A 16,475-nucleotide genomic window follows, 5' to 3' on the forward strand; every position below is an offset into this window, starting at 1 on the left:
CATGTGTAATGAGGTTACTAAACACAGAAGGAAGTCAAATAGGGATCGGATTTTATATCTTTTATTGATGGATTAGTTTTTTTGCTGAAGCTGAACTTTTGTAGTTTAATTTCTGGACCACTCTGTTGATGTGCCCTTCATCTAAACTATTTATCATATATTTATCTTTATAGTACACTAACTTCAGAGTGCCGCTGCCGAACTTTACAAAGATTATTTTTCCACGTCTGCAGTTGTTGCAGCACCCATTTCCTTTGCGTTGTCGGACTATGTTGTCAACATCCAAACTGAAGCATTTAGGAGGAGTTATGCTGTTATGCTTTTGTCATTTTGTTCCCTTTCCTGTGTGAACACACATTGGACTCAAAAGCCGGCTTGTAAATAGTTCAAATTGGTGTTTGCTGAAGATCGACAAATTAATATAAGTTTGTTCACCCCTCTGTTGTTGTTTGTACCCAGCCATCAGTGCGTAAAGGGGTCCTGCCCAGCATGCTGGAGGAAATCCTGAACACCAGGATCATGGTGAAGCAGTCGATGAAGGCTTACAAGCAGGACAAGACCCTGATGAAGCTGCTGGACGCGCGTCAGCTTGGACTCAAACTCATCGCCAACGTCACCTTCGGCTACACCGCCGCCAACTACTCTGGACGCATGCCAAGCGTGGATGTAAGCTGGAGGAGGGGGAGGAGGAGGAGGCTTTGTTTTCTAATGTCGCCTGACATGATGAGCGAGAAAAAGAAACCATTGTGTCTCGTTATTTTTTTACTCCCGTCCTCCTCCAGGTTGGAGACAGCATCGTCCACAAAGCCAGAGAGACGCTGGAGAGAGCCATCAAGATGGTGAACGACACCAAGAAATGGGGAGCGCGCGTTGTGTACGGAGACACCGACAGGTGAGCGAGTGCCTTTCTCTCCACGTCCCACCTGTTGGAGTCCCTGTTCCATCCTCGAAGCAGCAGCTCATAACGACTCACGTGTGCCTAAAGCCACGACTGGCACACTTTAGTAATCCCTCTCACCCCGCGTTAACGCCGATCTATGCGTCACTATTTTCTGCCGACAATTTCTCAACAATCACATTACGTGGCAACTAGCTCAAAGTCACTAATTAGTTGTCTCTATCTAAACCGCTGTTTTTTCCGGGCAATGATTTAGAGACTTTTTGTTCCGGTGATGTTTTAAACGTTTGTCTCTTCTTTACTTTGTTGAACTGAATTACTAAAGGAGAGAAACCAACAACAAGAGCTGTGCCTTTAAGTATTGATCTGTACAACATAACCCAATGAGCTGTATGTTTGGTCAGAATTCCAGTCTTCCCTCTGCATCCAGTGACAGTGTGTGAGATGGATGAGTGAAAAACACCAAAGAGAGTAAATTAAGTAAGATTAAAATAATTTCATCAGTTTGGTGCTCGAACACAGTGAAAGTTGATGGATTATGTTTGCTCACGGCTCTGGGAGATTAGGGTGGACTGGTAATGATGATAACTCATAACATTGTGTAAATAATCCAACGCCTCTCATGTTGCCATGTCTTATGTACCGTTATGGTAACAGACTCTGCCCTTTGAGTGTAATTCATTAACAATATCTCAACAACTATCAGACAGGATCCGTTGAAACAACTTCTCCTCTAGCGCCATCGTCAGGTCAACATTTTGTTGTGGCCAAATACTCACAGGACGAATGTCGGCCTGAAATTAATTAAGCCCCTCATTGATCGTCATCATGTGGTTGCATACGCAACTTTTACATATGCAAAAATACAGCAGCTATTTAGGAATGTCAGCATCATATCTATGCACATATATCCTTGTTATTTGTTTATACTCGTACAGTGAAGCCCACACTGCTCTGATGTCCGCGGGTTTAGTTGAACCCCATCGTGCAATTCCCAAAGAAAAGAGGATTCTTAGACGCTGGATGAGTACAGACCCCGAACAAGAGGTTGGCTGACTTCCCTTATTGGACAGACACAAACAGAGAGATGATAGTAAATGAGGAGGCCGAGGTTCATGGTCAGCACTCACCTCCGAGGCTGTCTGAGGTTTTCTAAAGACAGTGACAGGGGAGCGAATGAAGTGATGGCGGCCGCACAGCGTAGGTGGACCGCGGCATTAAGAACCCGTCTTGTGTCTCCTTTGTGTCTGGCAGCATGTTTGTTTTGCTGAAGGGAGCCACCAAAGAGCAGGCCTTCAGGATCGGCAACGAGATCGCAGAGGCCGTGACCGCCACCAACCCCAAACCGGTCAAGCTCAAGTTTGAGAAGGTAGGACTTCTCCCAACACACACACACACACACACACACACACACACACACACTGCTATTTCAAACTGTCAGTCTGTGCCAATTTTCCCTCTCAATCAGCACAGGCAGACACATTTTAGATTGTGTATTGATCTCTCTGTCTGTCTGTCTGTATGTGTGTGTGTGTGTGTGCAGGTGTACCTGCCCTGTGTGCTGCAGACAAAGAAGCGCTATGTGGGCTACATGTACGAGAGCCTTGACCAAAAGGAGCCTGTGTTCGATGCCAAAGGGATCGAGACGGTGCGCCGCGACGGCTGCCCCGCTGTTTCCAAGGTAACAGGCAAACGATCCTCTCCTCCCTCCTCCGCTTCACTGCTCTCCCGCACCAATCACAGCCGTGCCGGTTTTTCCATTCCCGCGCTCGTTTCCTGGATGAATGTCATAGGCTCAAAACAGCAAATCACTGTTATATTCCACAGAAATTCAGCTTCATACAACCGTTTTTGTAACCTTTTGTTTATTCTCGCATGTTTCCGCTCATCTCACCGACCATGTCATTCATGTGTATCCTCCAGATCCTGGAGCGTTCCATCAAGCTGCTGTTTGAGACCCGGGACATCAGCCAGGTGAAGCAGTTCGTGCAGCATCAGTGCATGAAGGTCCTGGACGGCCGGGCCAGCATGCAGGACCTGACCTTCGCCAAGGAGTACCGGGGCAGCAGCTCGTACAGGCCTGGAGCCTGCGTGCCTGCCCTGGAGCTCACCAGGTGTGTTGCAGACATCAGAAAAATCTCGCTGTCATATACAGTTACAGTAGTCCGTGTGTGAATCCAATTACTGCTTCCCCACAGTGCTCATTGTCTGGCTGCACTAGCCTGCATGTACAGTACCTGAGTCTGTTGCTAGGCAACACATCTCTTAATGGGTGAAAAAAATAAATCTGATTTCAGAGGCATGGATATGAGGGAAATGTTGAGCAGCAGCATAGTTTATCTTGTGTATTTATCTGAGGGTTGATTCCCGATGTTGCTGAATTCACCATGAATAGATGACATGAGATCATCAACACACAGGTGTGATGCGGTTTGTCAAGTTTTGTTACGTTTTCTGTCGCAGGCGTACGATGGCGTACGACCGTCGCCTAGAGCCCCGCGTGGGCGAGCGGGTGCCCTACGTGATCGTGTACGGGATGCCCGGTGTGCCCCTCATCCAGCTGGTGCGTCGGCCCATGGAGGTCCTGCAGGACCCCGGCCTCCGCCTCAACGCCACGTACTACATCAGCAAGCAGATCCTGCCGCCGCTGGCCCGCATGTTCCAGCTGATCGGGGTGGACGTGTTCGGCTGGTACCAGGAGCTCCCCAGGGTGAGACGGAGTTAGGATTTTAGGTTGTTCGGAGGCGATGATGATTACCTTGTGAAAATATATAGTGTCAAAGAAGAAAGCGATAATAAAAACACAGAAAAAACAAGATTGGTGAGTTTGGGAAATGTAAATTATGTTTGAATGATTATCGTATAAATCTGTTTCTTCCCCTCGCCGTCAAAATAAAAGCCGACTCTCAGAGGGTCTTTTCATTTAGTCTATTTGGTGGCGAGAGTGAGAACAAAGGATGAGGAGAAAATCTGATTCGTGCTTCCTGCTGAGGCTCGAGTGAGACTCATCAAACCTACCTCGGTCTTTGTGTCAATGCTGAAGTCAGGCTCCACTCTGACGGAGCACACATGCCATCTACTGGCGGAGCCGAGAGCAGAGCCAATCCAAACAATGGCAGAGCTCACCGTGGGACCATTGGTTCCATACAATGGACAGACAACAAAATGCACTCGGACACCGTGTTAAGACCCCCCACCCCGTCTCTGCACACAGATCCATAAGGCGTCCTGCTCCTCGGCCGCGGGTGGAGAGGAAGTCGGGAGGAAGGGAACCATCTCCCAGTACTTCACCACGCTCCACTGCCCCGTGTGTGACGAGCTGACCCAGCTGGGCGTATGCTCGCGGTGCCGCGCCGAGCCCCAGCGAGTCGCGCTGATGCTCCACCGGGACATGAGACTGTGGGAGAGTCAACAAGACCAGCTGCTGAAGGTGAGTGGGGCTTTGGGGGGAGGGGGACTCTGAAGAATACGCGGCAACACTCGAAGCATAGATGAAGCACCGTCACTGATCAGCTGAGCTCAGCTGAGCTCACCCATATCTCGTGTGTGTGTGTGTGTGTGTGTGTGTGTCCGTGTCCGTCCAGATCTGCAGGAACTGTAGCGGCTGTGCAGAGCGGCAGGTGCCCTGTGTGTCTCTGGACTGTCCCGTCCTCTACAAGCTGTCCCGGGTCAACAGACAGCTCTCCAAGGCCCCCTACCTCCGACAGCTGCTTGAGCAGTTCTGATTGGCTCCTGAACCCCCGGAGCTCCCCACTGATATGGTGCTAAAGATCTGTCTGTCCCTCCCGCCCTCTGTGTTTGATTGTCCACTCAGTTGTAATAGTTTATATGGTGCTTCGATTAAACCCGTCGGGGTTTTCATTGTCTTGTAACTGTTATCCGAGTATTTGTCTGCGTGTGCAGACTGTCTGGTTTGAGCCCCTCCCCCTCCCAGGTTTTGTGTGTGTCTTCATGCTTGTTTGCTGCCATCTCCATTAGCTGCTACGAGCTGAGCGAAGTCTTTGGTGACTCAGCGACCGACTGCCTGTCGTGGAAGTGCGAGCGGTCCACTGGAGGTTGTGGTTGTTGTTGTCTTGCTGTAGCAGTTTGAACTCATTGGCTTTTTTTTTTTAAAGGAGCTCCTTACAAGTCGAAAGACAAACTACATTCAAACCACTAATTGACTTTTCTTCATTTTTTCTATCGACTGCAGTCTTTTTTGTAAATAGTTCCTGTATAGCTCCATCTTTATTCTCACTGTGCATTAGCATTAACAAAAAAGAAACTACAACTAAAGCTCCGGCTATGAATGCAATCAAAACTGTTTTTATGCATTCTGCTTCAGGATGCCATTTTTCATGTTTCTTTTAACCTTGATTGTATTGATATCCATTTTTGGCAGATTTGACACTTCGTACTCTCCCGTCTGAGTGTGGGAACTGGAAACTATTTCAGTTTTTCTAAAAAAAAAAAAAAAAATTCTGGGACTGTTGCAATACTGTGTTTTGATAATTTATGTCATGAAGAGTCTATCGTTTCCCTGTGCATATATATGGTTTTGTGTACATTTACAATTTTCTGAGCAAAAAAAAGAAGAAAGAAATCTGTCATCAAACCATTTCAAGATCCAATCCTCAATTCTCCATATGCCATACACAGAATCTGTGTATTTGTATAAATGTAAAAAAATAATAATAATGAAGGAGGTGTTTTTTTGTTTGTTTTTAATGGACATTGCTGTGGGTGGAGGTTTGAGATTGATATAATAAAAAGTCAATGTATTAAAATGCATTCTTTCAATGATTCAGTTAAAAAAAAAAAAAAGATATTGAATCAGAGTGACAACACGATCGAGCCACAATTACAGAAAAAAATGACGAAAACAAAACTCTGCTCTAAAGTAAGAAAAAACATTTAATTTAAATCTTACAACAAGCATCACATGTCCTGCTGTTTGACGCAAAATGGGAGCAGGATTGGCCCAATGATGAAGAAGAGTGCGACTGTCTCATCCACTCTGCTCATGTGCCCTCCAGCAAGGCACTCAATTCGACCTGTTTTCTAGCCCAATGTGACCTTTGACTTCACTGTGGAGGGCCAACACAGAAGCATTGAGGGGAATCAATGATTTTATCAATGACGTATGATGTCATTTCAAGCAAACCGTCGCATAGTACAGCTCCGAATCGGATCCTCTTCACCCAGGACCGATTGAAAAGGCGCTGATGACCCAAACTTCAGTCGACACAATGGTATGGATGGTTTATGAGCTGCACAGGTTTCGGTCGGTGTTTCAGTCAGTACACAGTAAATCATCTGTTCATGAATGTTGGAATTTTCAGGTTTTGGACAACAAAATCGACAAAAGCTCTTGTAGTTTTTAGTGAAGAGATAAACGCTACCCGGGAGCCACAGGAGGAGGTTTCAGTCCCGCTTCTCTCGGTCCAGAAAGAGCAGTAGTTTGCGTCTCGGGGAGTCTCCCACCAGGCTGGTGTCTGAGAAAGAGGCTCCACCCACGGGCTCCGTCGTCCGGGTGTTGGAGGCACCAGAGCTCCCTGTTGGACCGGTGCGGTCAGGGGGGGCGGAAGCCTTGCTGGGGGAATGGATGAGACTTGCCGTGTCATCCATCTCGATGACCTCAAAGTCTGCGTCGTTCCACTGATCGGCCTCGTTGTTGTCGTCTTGCTCCTCCTCCTCCTCCTCCTCCACGTCCTCGTCGTCGTCATTGACTCCCGAGTCCAGCAGCGCCTGCCGATATTCGCTGTCGTCCGCGTCGTGCCGACCCCTGGTGCGGGGCTTCCTGCTCTGGCCGCCGGGGGCCAAGGCAAGCTTGCACATGACCGGGAAGAGGATGGAGGTGAAGGTGGCGGTGATGAGCGACAGGTACATGAGCAGGGGCTGGCCCGGGAACTTCCCCAGCAGGAAGCCCACAAGAACGGGAAGCACCATCTCGCCCAATGCTGCGCCCACCACGAAGCCAGCCGCCGTCCGGCCGGTCACAGTGGTGTACTGCTCCACCCAGGAGATGCCACTGGGGAAGATGGTGGCCATGGAGGCACCGTACAGACCGGTGCAAACCCACAGGGCCACCGTCTCCTTGCTGAAGAGGCAGAGAAGCAGAGAGGACAGGGTGGAGCCCACCAGGCTGAGCAGGATCATGGTGCCCGGGTACATGCAGGACGCAAAGAAGATGGCCAACCCCCTGCAGGCGGCGAACGTCGCCCAGAACAAGGAGTTTAGCCCGGCGGCCTGGGACTGAGGCATGTTGGCGTAGTCCTTGGCATAGGTGAAGATGAAAGAGCCGTACGCCACCTCGGCACCTACGTAGGCGAAGAAGAAGCAGCAGAGCAGGGCAATAAGGGCTGTGTGGTGTTTGGCCACCGGGGGCTTCCCCGAGGACACCCTGGCTCTGTCGCGTGACGCACCGCTTCGACAGTACAGGATGAAGAAGAGGAAGGCGACGAGAAAGATGTAGGAGCCGATTACAACGTAGGCCCACATGGATTTGAGGGCACCGCTCCTGCTGTGGACGTAGCGGATGATCGCGTTAGCGTTGGGGATTTTCTCCGTGGTGACGGGAGGCGTCGAGTTGGTTGCGACGACGATTCCCGCGCTGCCGTTGCCGTCGGGCCCAAACAGCAGCTTTGCTATGATCGGAGACACGAAGGCCCCGGCTGCGAAGCTGAAGTGCAGCGCCTGCATGTGAGGGCCCGCCTGCTCGCCCCACGTGTTCAGTATGAGGACGTTCCCACCTTACGGACAGAGGGGAAAAACAACGACAATTTAATAAACCAGCACTCAAGTGACATGACGTTTCATAATCCTGTCATATTTGCCTTCTCTTTGAAAGTTTTACTTTTCGTGGACGCACGCTGTGCAAAAACACGGATGTTTCTACTGAAGTATGAAAATTCAGAGCTCAGCAGGTATCAGAGATTAGGTTTTCAAATAATGTGTGCACATAAATAAATAATGGGTGCCCTCAAGGTAATATTATATGGATACAACTCCTGTTTTTAAGGAGCAGCAAAGATAACTGATACAAAAACACAAGTTAAAGCCATATAGCTGTCACAATCTAGTACTTTGTTACAAGAAAGCTTGCATCAATAACGGCTACATTAAAGTTCAGCAGCAAAAGCGATATCATTCTCAGGAGTCGGAGACCAAAAACCGAGCTCAAAGTAAAGCATGTTGGACCAACAGTCGTCAGGTGGGAACGAACACAACTCCAAATGAATGTTGCTGTCCGTCGGCCAGATGCGTAAACACGTTCACCTTATCGACTTCACAAGGTTTGTGAAGCCTTGTGTCTGCAGTTTATTGTACCAAAAGGAATCAAGTCATTCAGGTTTGACAATCTAGAGGTAGTCATCTTCATAGTTCAACAGAAAATAAAGAAGGCCTGAACAAGTTCAAATGACACGGCCACAACGTGTGGGTGTACCGTGTGTGATAGACCTTAGGCTCCAGATATAATTATTCACTACATGTTCTAACACTGAATACGAGCTAAAAGGTTTCAAAGCTTGACTCGTACTTCTTGCTCGTGTATTCAAGTGTTTTTCCTACCTGTGTCCAGAATACCCATCGACATCCCAATGCTGGACATGAGCCCAGTGAGGACCAGCGCTTGCTTACAGAAGGGGATCGCAAACATTCCCACTGATGTGACCAGCATAGAAAAACCTGCAAGGCAAGATAATGAGAGGAAAGACCCTTGTTCATTTGAGCAGAATGTGACATAAGACCCGTTGCATATATCTGAAGATGTCATAGCTGAGTGCAACATAGGCCATTAAAATGTCATAAAAAGTGTGATACAGATGTATGCCGCAGATTATGTCATTGTTAGTCCATATTAAGTGACTAAATTGGCATGAATAGTCATGAGAAAGTCACTATATAGTTATCAAGTCTTAATGCAGTCACACAATACAAAATAGTTTAAATATAATACAATTGTCATAGTATAGTTTGTCATTGAAATCATAAAAAAGTCATACAGTATTCCATCAAAAGTCAAAATCTAGGAAGTCATTTAAAGCATGTCATAAAAGTAATATAGTATATCATAAAAGAGACAGCATAGGATATAAAACAAGTAATTGAAGAGTATGTCATTAAAATTTAAAAAAAGTAGTAATAGTGTATGACATAACATGTATGTCATGAGATGTAACAAAAAGTCATAGTTGAGTATTTGTTTTTCAAGGCAGTGAAAAAGTTACCATAGTGTGATGGAAAAAAACCTGAAAGTATACTGAATTACAGCCACGAGGAGGCCGGTTTGGGACAGGGACTGGGACAGACTCCCCGTGGACATTACACCAGCACCCCCATATGCAGCAGCTCCAGTGCAACATCTGCAACAGCTGCATGCAGAGGAAGGGCTTTACCTAGCAGGAGGTGGGGGTTCATGCAGTCAAAGAGAATTCCTCCGAAGAGGGAACCGCCGATGTAGCCCGCGGACCGGCCCACGAAGATGTAAGAAATATTGCTGATGTTCTTCTTCACGTTCACGGCCAGGTCCTCGATTGTGGGGCCAAGAACGGAAATGCTCATTCCCTAAAAAGAAGAGGAGAAAAATATATACAAATATTGCAAGCGGCAGGGAGAGACTACATTTACTGAATTCTAAATTAATATATACCCCCTCCCTGGAAATTGGAACCGATGCTATGATCAGCCAAGTGTCAGAACGTTTGCAAATGGCTCATATTTACACCCAACAGTGCTGTGTGCACCCGCCCCACGTGCACACATCAGGATTATTTTTGAATTATTATAAACTGAATAGAAATTAACACAGGTTGTTGCTGAAATAACAATAAAAAGCCTCCGGATCATTTTGTACTTTCCACTGTGCAAATAGAGGACGTAAGCAGACACCTTTGTGTGTGCAGATAATGTGGTTGAAGAGCATGTTTTGCAACTATGTCAATCCTGTCCGATCGGGATCCCGCAGCACTCATTCGAGCCCACTTCAGGTAATCCACATGCGGGCAAGAGGGAGAAATCACGTGAAGCTGCGGGGTTGTGCAGACACTGGCTAAAGAGTGGAACTCCTCCGTCACAAGTGTCATAACGTCATTTCCTTTAAACAGGTGTGTGTGATGCCACCTGATTCCACGAGAATGAGAGAACTAGACGACCTAAGCTCTCAACGGAATATAGAGAAGGCCCGAATAAGTTCAACCAAACGACATAACCACAACGTGTGTGATAGATCTTAGGCTCCAGATATAATTATTCACTACATGTTCTAACACTGAATACGAGCTAAAAGGTTGCAACGCTTGACTCGTACTACTTGCGCGTGTATTCGAGTGTTTTTCCTAAAAGAACTAAGCCACAGCACATTGTGATTGGCATGATATTAATACCCAAACACGATAGGAGGCCCGAGGAAAGTCACAATACATACACATTTATATAGATAAAAATATATATGTATAACAAGCTAACAGTTCATAGCATTCACTGCCAGATGTACCAAGCCCAGGAAAGATGCACAGAGCGCGAGCGTGACCATCCAGCGCCCGCACGCTCCTCCGCCCACCACCTCCGTCCGGTCGTCGCATCCCGGCTTCGCGCTCCTCTTGGCCGCCTTCAGCGCGCTCTTCAGTCCCCTCCCGGCGTCCTTCCTCTTGTCAAACAGGGTGTCCTCCTCCTGGTCCTCGTCGTCTTCGTCCTCCATGCTGGCGAAACGAACGTGCTTCTTTTTGACAACAGTGTCTCGTGCGGCGGACGAAGACATATCTGTCAGTTTCTTACTACGTTGTGCTGTCAGAGCGCCGTTCAACGGGCGTGTAAACGGCGATAACCGCCCGATAGCGGTGCGTCGGCTTCGGGTCGTTCTTCCGCGGGCGCCCCTTGTGGGTCCCTCGGGTTCCGAGTGGTTCAAACGCGGTCAGTCTTATTTGAACCCGCTGGACGGCTCGGAGGATGACAGCGGGCCGGGGACCAGCGGACGGGATCCCTCCATATGGCAACAGCAATCGTATAGCTCCTGGAAGCTTGCAAAGATCGTCTAATGACACGGAGTCTCACTTGGTGCACGCAGGAGTGGATTTAGACACAGTGTTTACATTGTCTGTCTCATTTGCATTCGTGAACTCACTCCCAACTTAGTTCATTCTAGCTCAGTATATGTCAGTATTTCCAAGTGGAGGGTAGTTTGGACTAATTCGAATGAATTTGTCATTTTTTCACCGACGAATATTCATACCACACTGTCAGCAAATTCAGATTGTCGTTGACGTTCTTTGTAGTCCGAACTCAAGGCGGAGTGAGACCTCCTACGTGTGTTTTTCCTCTGACTCAGCTGACGCTCCAGGAAGTAGTCCCCACCACGTTCGCAGCGAGAGGACATGGCGGCCTCTAGTGTTACGGAACGACAGCGCGCAGAGTGGCATGAAGCTCGAGGTGAGGAGGGGCTGAAGCAGTGGCATTTAAACTTTAAAATTAAGGATATCTGTGTGTCTGATCACAAAGTAATTTTACTCAGTGTGGTTTTATCCCAACTTCCCACAAATCACAACATTACATTACATTACATGTCATTTAGCTGACGCTTTTATCTAAAGCGACTTACAATAAGTGCATTAAACCATGAGTCCAAACTCAGAACAACAAGAATCAAGCGAGTACAATTTCTTCAATAAAGTTAAACTACAAAGTGCTATCAGTAAGAGGCATTTAAGTGCTACTAAAGTGTTAAACTACAAAGTGCTATCAGTAAGAGACATTTAAGTGCTACTAAAGTGCTACTACGGCGCTACCTTCCCTATTCAAGGTATAGTCGAAGAAGATGTGTTTTTAGTTTGCGACGGAAGGTGTAGAGACTTTCTGCTGTCCTGATGTCAATGGGGAGCTTGTTCCACCAATGAGGAGCCAGGACAGCAAACAGTCGTGATTTTGTAGAGTGTTTAGCTCGAAGTGAAGGAGCTACGAGCCGATTGGCAGAAGCCGAGCGAAGTGAACGAGGTGGGGTGTACGGTTTGACCATGTCCTGGATGTAGACCGGACCCGATCTGTTCACAGCACGGTACGCAAGTACCAATGTTTTGAAGCGGATGTAACCAGTGAAGGTCGCGGAGGAGCGGAGTAGTCCTCCGCGACCAATACACCTGCCCGTTGCCGGGTTTTTAACTCCTTGTCTGCTAGCAAATTTTCAGTGTTTTACTGCTGCTTCTTTAACTGCTTTTAATCCACATTCTGATACTGAGGAGCTGGTCTCTCTTTTTAATCACACCTGTCAGACTGTCCTGGACTCTGTTGCCCCCTACAAGGTCAACAAGTTAAACAGAACACCACAGCCCTGGCTAAATTAATCCACCAAAGAACTTAAGAGAGACTGTAGGAGAAAGGAAAGAAAATTGAAAAAAACTGCCCTCCACATATTTTATAATATTTGGAAAGAGGCAATGAATAACTATCAAAAGGCAGTTAAAGAATCAAGAACGTCCTTCATCTCCAATTTAATTCTAGACAATTATTCAAACCCCAGAGTATTATTCAAGGTAATAGACAAGGTCATAAATCCCTACCCCTGTCATTTTATTGATGCCTCAAAAGAGATGTGTGAGAAGTTTTTTAATTATTTTAATAATAAGGTAAATGAAATAAGACAACAAACTCCTGCGACACAAGATATTTTTTCATTGCTATGCAGACGACACACAGATATACCTTCCGCTGAGACCTGGTGACCCAGAGAGCCTGGCAGACACCAAAATATTGTGCCATCCAGCAGTTAACATCAGAGACAGAAGTCTCTGATGTTAACTGCTGGATGGCACAATATTTTCTTCAGCTCAATAACTCCAAATCAGAAGTCATATTATTCAGTTCCCCAAACAATAACACCAGTCTCATGAAGAGTCAACTTGGTCCCCTGGCTGCTTATTTAAAACCTGTTGCCAGACATTTGGGTGTAATGTTTGACTCTCAATTAAATTTTGAATCACAGATAAAAAAGACATGTCCAGTCCTGCTTCTTTCAATTAAGAATAATCTAAAAAACCAAACCCATACTGTCACGCTCAGACCTGGAAAAAGTCATTCATGCACTCATTTTCTCCCGACTCGACTACTGCAACTCCCTCCTTTCCGGCATAAATCAAAAATCCATCTCCCGCCTCCAACTAGTCCATAATGCAGCAGCTAGGCTTCTGACTGGTTCTAACAGACGGCATCACATTACTCCAGTCCTGGCCTCTCTCCACTGGCTCCCTGTTCATTTTAGAATTGATTTTAAGATTTTGCTGATCACTTTTAAAGCACGCCATGAGTCTGGCCCCAAGCTACATCGTTGATAGCCCCATATGAGCCAGCTCGCAGCCTTAGATCCTCCGGTGGGGCCCTTCTGGCCGTTCCAAAGACAAAGGCTTCAATTATGTCTTTTTGTTCTTTGGTTCCCCTATTTTAGTTTGTCTGTTCTGCTTTATTTTGTATTTTCAATTCAGTTTATTTTGTATAGCCCAATATCACAAATTACAAATTTGCCTCAGAGGGCTTTACAATCTGTACACATACGACATCCCTGTCCCAGGACCTCACATCGGATCAGGAAAAACTCCCCAAAAATAACCTTTGACAGGGAAAAAAGGGAAGAAACCTTCAGGAGAGCAACAGAGGAGGATCCCTCTCCCCGGATGGACAGAAGCAATATATGTCATGTGTACAGAATGAACAGCATTTACAAAGTTACATAAACACATTACATGAATATGACAATGTATGAATGGAACTCTAATCCATGAAACAGAAGGAGGTAGAGAGGAGGCGCATCAGCAGGGCCAACGCGGGAGGCCGGCACACCAGGTATCAGACACCTCCAGGTCCAATGGACCCTATAAGATGTGAAGTCACAAAGACTCCGGGGAGGAAGCAGAGTTAATAAGGTGCAATGGAGAGATGTAAATTCATCTATAAGGAGAGAGGGAAGATGAGATAGGTGATCAGTGTATCCTAAAACATCCCCCAGCAGCCTATAAGCCTATAGCAGCATATCAAGGGGCTCGACCAGGGCAAACCTGATTCAGCCCTAACCATAAGCACTATCAAACAGGAAAGTCTTAAGTCTATTCTTGAATGAGGTGACTGTGTCTGCCTCCCGGACTGAAAGTGGAAGCTGGTTCCATAAAAGAGGAGCTTGATAACTGAAGGCTCTGCTCCCATCCTACTTTTTAGGACTCTAGGAACCACAAGTAGCCCCGCATTTAGTGAGCGCAGCTCTCTAGTGGGGCAATATGGTCCTGCAAGCTCCTTATGATATGATGGTGCATCACCAATTAAGGCTTTGTAGGTGAGGAGAAGAATTTTAAATGTGATTCTTGATTTTACAGGGAGCCAGTGCAGAGCAGCTAATACAGGAGTAATGTGATCTCTTTTCTTAGTTTTTGTGAGTACACGAGCTGCAGCATTCTGGATCAACTGGAGGGATTCAAGAGACTTATTAGAGCAGCCTGATAATAAGGAGTTGCAGTAATCTAGTCTGGAAGTAACAAACGCGTGAACCAGCTTTTCTGCATCTTTTTGAGACAAGATGTGCCAGATTTTTGAAATGTTACGTAGATGAAAAAATGCAATCCTTGAGATTTGCTTCATGTGGGAGTTAAAGGACAAGTCTCGGTCAAAGATAACGCCTAGATTCTTTACAGTGGTGTTGGATGCCAGGGAAATGCCATCTACAAAAACCACATCACCAGATAATTGATCTCTGAGGTGTTTAGGGCCCAGTAAAATAACTTCAGTTTTGTCTGAGTTTAACATCAGGAAGTTGCAGGTCATCCATGTTTTTATGTCTTTAAGACATTCTTGAATTTTAGCGAGCTGGTTGGTCTCCTCTGGTTTGATCGATAGATATAATTGAGTATCGTCTGCATAGCAATGAAAGTTTATGCAGTGTTTCCTGATAATATTGCCCAAAGGAAGCATATATAAGGTAAATAAAATTGGTCCTAGCACAGAACCTTGTGGAACTCCGTGATTAACGTTGGTGGTCATTGAGGCTTCATCGTTTACAAATACAAATTGAGATCGATCTGATAAATAGGATTTAAACCAACTTAGTGCGGTACCTGAAATGCCAATCGACTGATCCAGTCTCTGTAATAGGATGTCATGATCAATGGTGTCGAACGCAGCACTAAGGTCTAATAATACCAGTACGGAGATGAGCCCTTTATCTGATGCAATTAGGAGGTCATTTGTAATTTTCACCAGTGCTGTCTCTGTGCTGTGGTGTTTTCTAAATCCTGACTGAAACTCCTCAAATAAACTATTCCGATGTAGGAAGTCGCACAACTGATTTGCGACTACTTTCTCAAGGATCTTAGAGAGGAAGGGAAGGTTAGAGATTGGTCTGTAGTTAGCCAACACCTCTGGATTAAGAGTGGGCTTCTTCAGGAGAGGTTTAATTACAGCTACTTTGAAGGAATGTGGTACATGCCCTGTTAGCAAAGACACATTAACAATATCCAGCAGAGAGGTGCCAATTAAAGGCAACACGTCTTTAAGCAGCCTCGTTGGGATGGGGTCTAAGAGACAGGTAGACGGTTTAGAAGTAGAAACCGTTGAAGACAATTGGTCAAGGTTAATGGGAGAAAAGCTATCCAAGTATACACCAGGGCATACAGCCGTTTCTAAGGCCACTCCTCTTGATGACAGATCGGCAGTAGTTGAGGGCAAGAGATCATCAATCTTGCCTCTAATAGTTCAAATATTTTCATTGAAGAAGTTCATGAAGTCATTACTACTGAGGTCTATAGGAATACACGGCTCCACAGAGCTGTGACTCTCTGTCAGCCTGGCTACAGTGCTAAAGAGAACCCTGGGGTTGTTCTTATTTTTCTCTATTACTGATGAGTAATAGGCTGCTCTGGCATTACGGAGAGCCTTTTTATATGTTTTAAGACTATCTCGCCAAACTAAGCGTGATTCTTCCAGATTGGTGGAACGCCATATACTTTCGAGCTTTCGTGAAGTTTGCTTTAGGTCGCGGGTCTGAGGGGTATACCAGGGAGCAAACCTCCTTTGCCTCACTGTCTTTTTATTCAGTGGGGCTATCAAGTCTAGTGTCATTCTCAGTGAGCCTGTAGCACTATCAACAATACTGTATGATCAATCTGGGACGGACTAAAGTTAGCACAGGAGTCCTCCGTCACATTGAGACGTGGTATTGAATCAAATGCAGAAGGAATCACTTCTTTAAATTTAGCTACAGCACTGTCAGTTAGACATCTGGTGTAGAAACTTTTGACTAACGGTGTATACTTCGGGAGTATAAACTCAAAAGTTATGAGGTAATGGTCTGACAGAAGAGGGTTCTGTGGGAAGACCTCCAAATGCTCAATGTCAATGCCATATGCAAGAACAAGGTCGAGGGTGTGGCCAAAGCAGTGAGTGGGTTTCTGTACTCTCTGACAGAAGCCAATCGAGTCCAACAATGAGATAAATGCAGTACTAAGGCAATCAGTCAATATCCACATGAATATTAAAATCTCCTACAATAATAACCTTATCAGTTTTAAGGACTAAACTTGATAAACATTCTGAAAATTCAGATATAAATTCTGAATATGGACCTGGT

The 16,475-nt window shown here is 46.0% G+C and overlaps 2 protein-coding genes across 4 annotated transcripts in view; one reads left to right on the forward strand and one right to left on the reverse strand.

Moving 5' to 3' along the window:
* The window catches only part of rev3l (REV3 like, DNA directed polymerase zeta catalytic subunit), a 60,677-nt gene extending 55,013 nt beyond the window's left edge, over positions 1-5,664 (forward strand). For all 3 annotated transcript variants that reach the window (XM_034528418.1, XM_034528419.1, XM_034528420.1), the window contains 8 exons: positions 460-666; positions 783-892; positions 2,153-2,267; positions 2,442-2,579; positions 2,822-3,012; positions 3,362-3,608; positions 4,113-4,328; positions 4,483-5,664. In XM_034528418.1, the coding sequence (XP_034384309.1) occupies positions 460-666; positions 783-892; positions 2,153-2,267; positions 2,442-2,579; positions 2,822-3,012; positions 3,362-3,608; positions 4,113-4,328; positions 4,483-4,623 (1,365 nt within the window). In that variant the 3' untranslated portion in view covers positions 4,624-5,664. The remainder of the gene's footprint in view (positions 1-459; positions 667-782; positions 893-2,152; positions 2,268-2,441; positions 2,580-2,821; positions 3,013-3,361; positions 3,609-4,112; positions 4,329-4,482) is intronic.
* A 109-nt stretch (positions 5,665-5,773) lies between these two features.
* mfsd4b (major facilitator superfamily domain containing 4B) lies at positions 5,774-11,444 on the reverse strand. The gene is made up of 4 exons (XM_034528421.1): positions 10,374-11,444; positions 9,277-9,445; positions 8,450-8,566; positions 5,774-7,629 (listed from the first exon to the last, which is right to left on the reverse strand). Exons 1-4 carry the CDS (start codon positions 10,635-10,637, stop codon positions 6,302-6,304), a joined length of 1,878 nt encoding a protein of 625 aa, XP_034384312.1. The 5' UTR covers positions 10,638-11,444; the 3' UTR covers positions 5,774-6,301.
* Between the last annotated feature and the right edge of the window lie 5,031 nt (positions 11,445-16,475).

The sequence above is a fragment of the Cyclopterus lumpus genome, chromosome 24 (genome assembly GCF_009769545.1).
Source record: "Cyclopterus lumpus isolate fCycLum1 chromosome 24, fCycLum1.pri, whole genome shotgun sequence".
Lineage (NCBI taxonomy): Eukaryota > Metazoa > Chordata > Actinopteri > Perciformes > Cyclopteridae > Cyclopterus > Cyclopterus lumpus.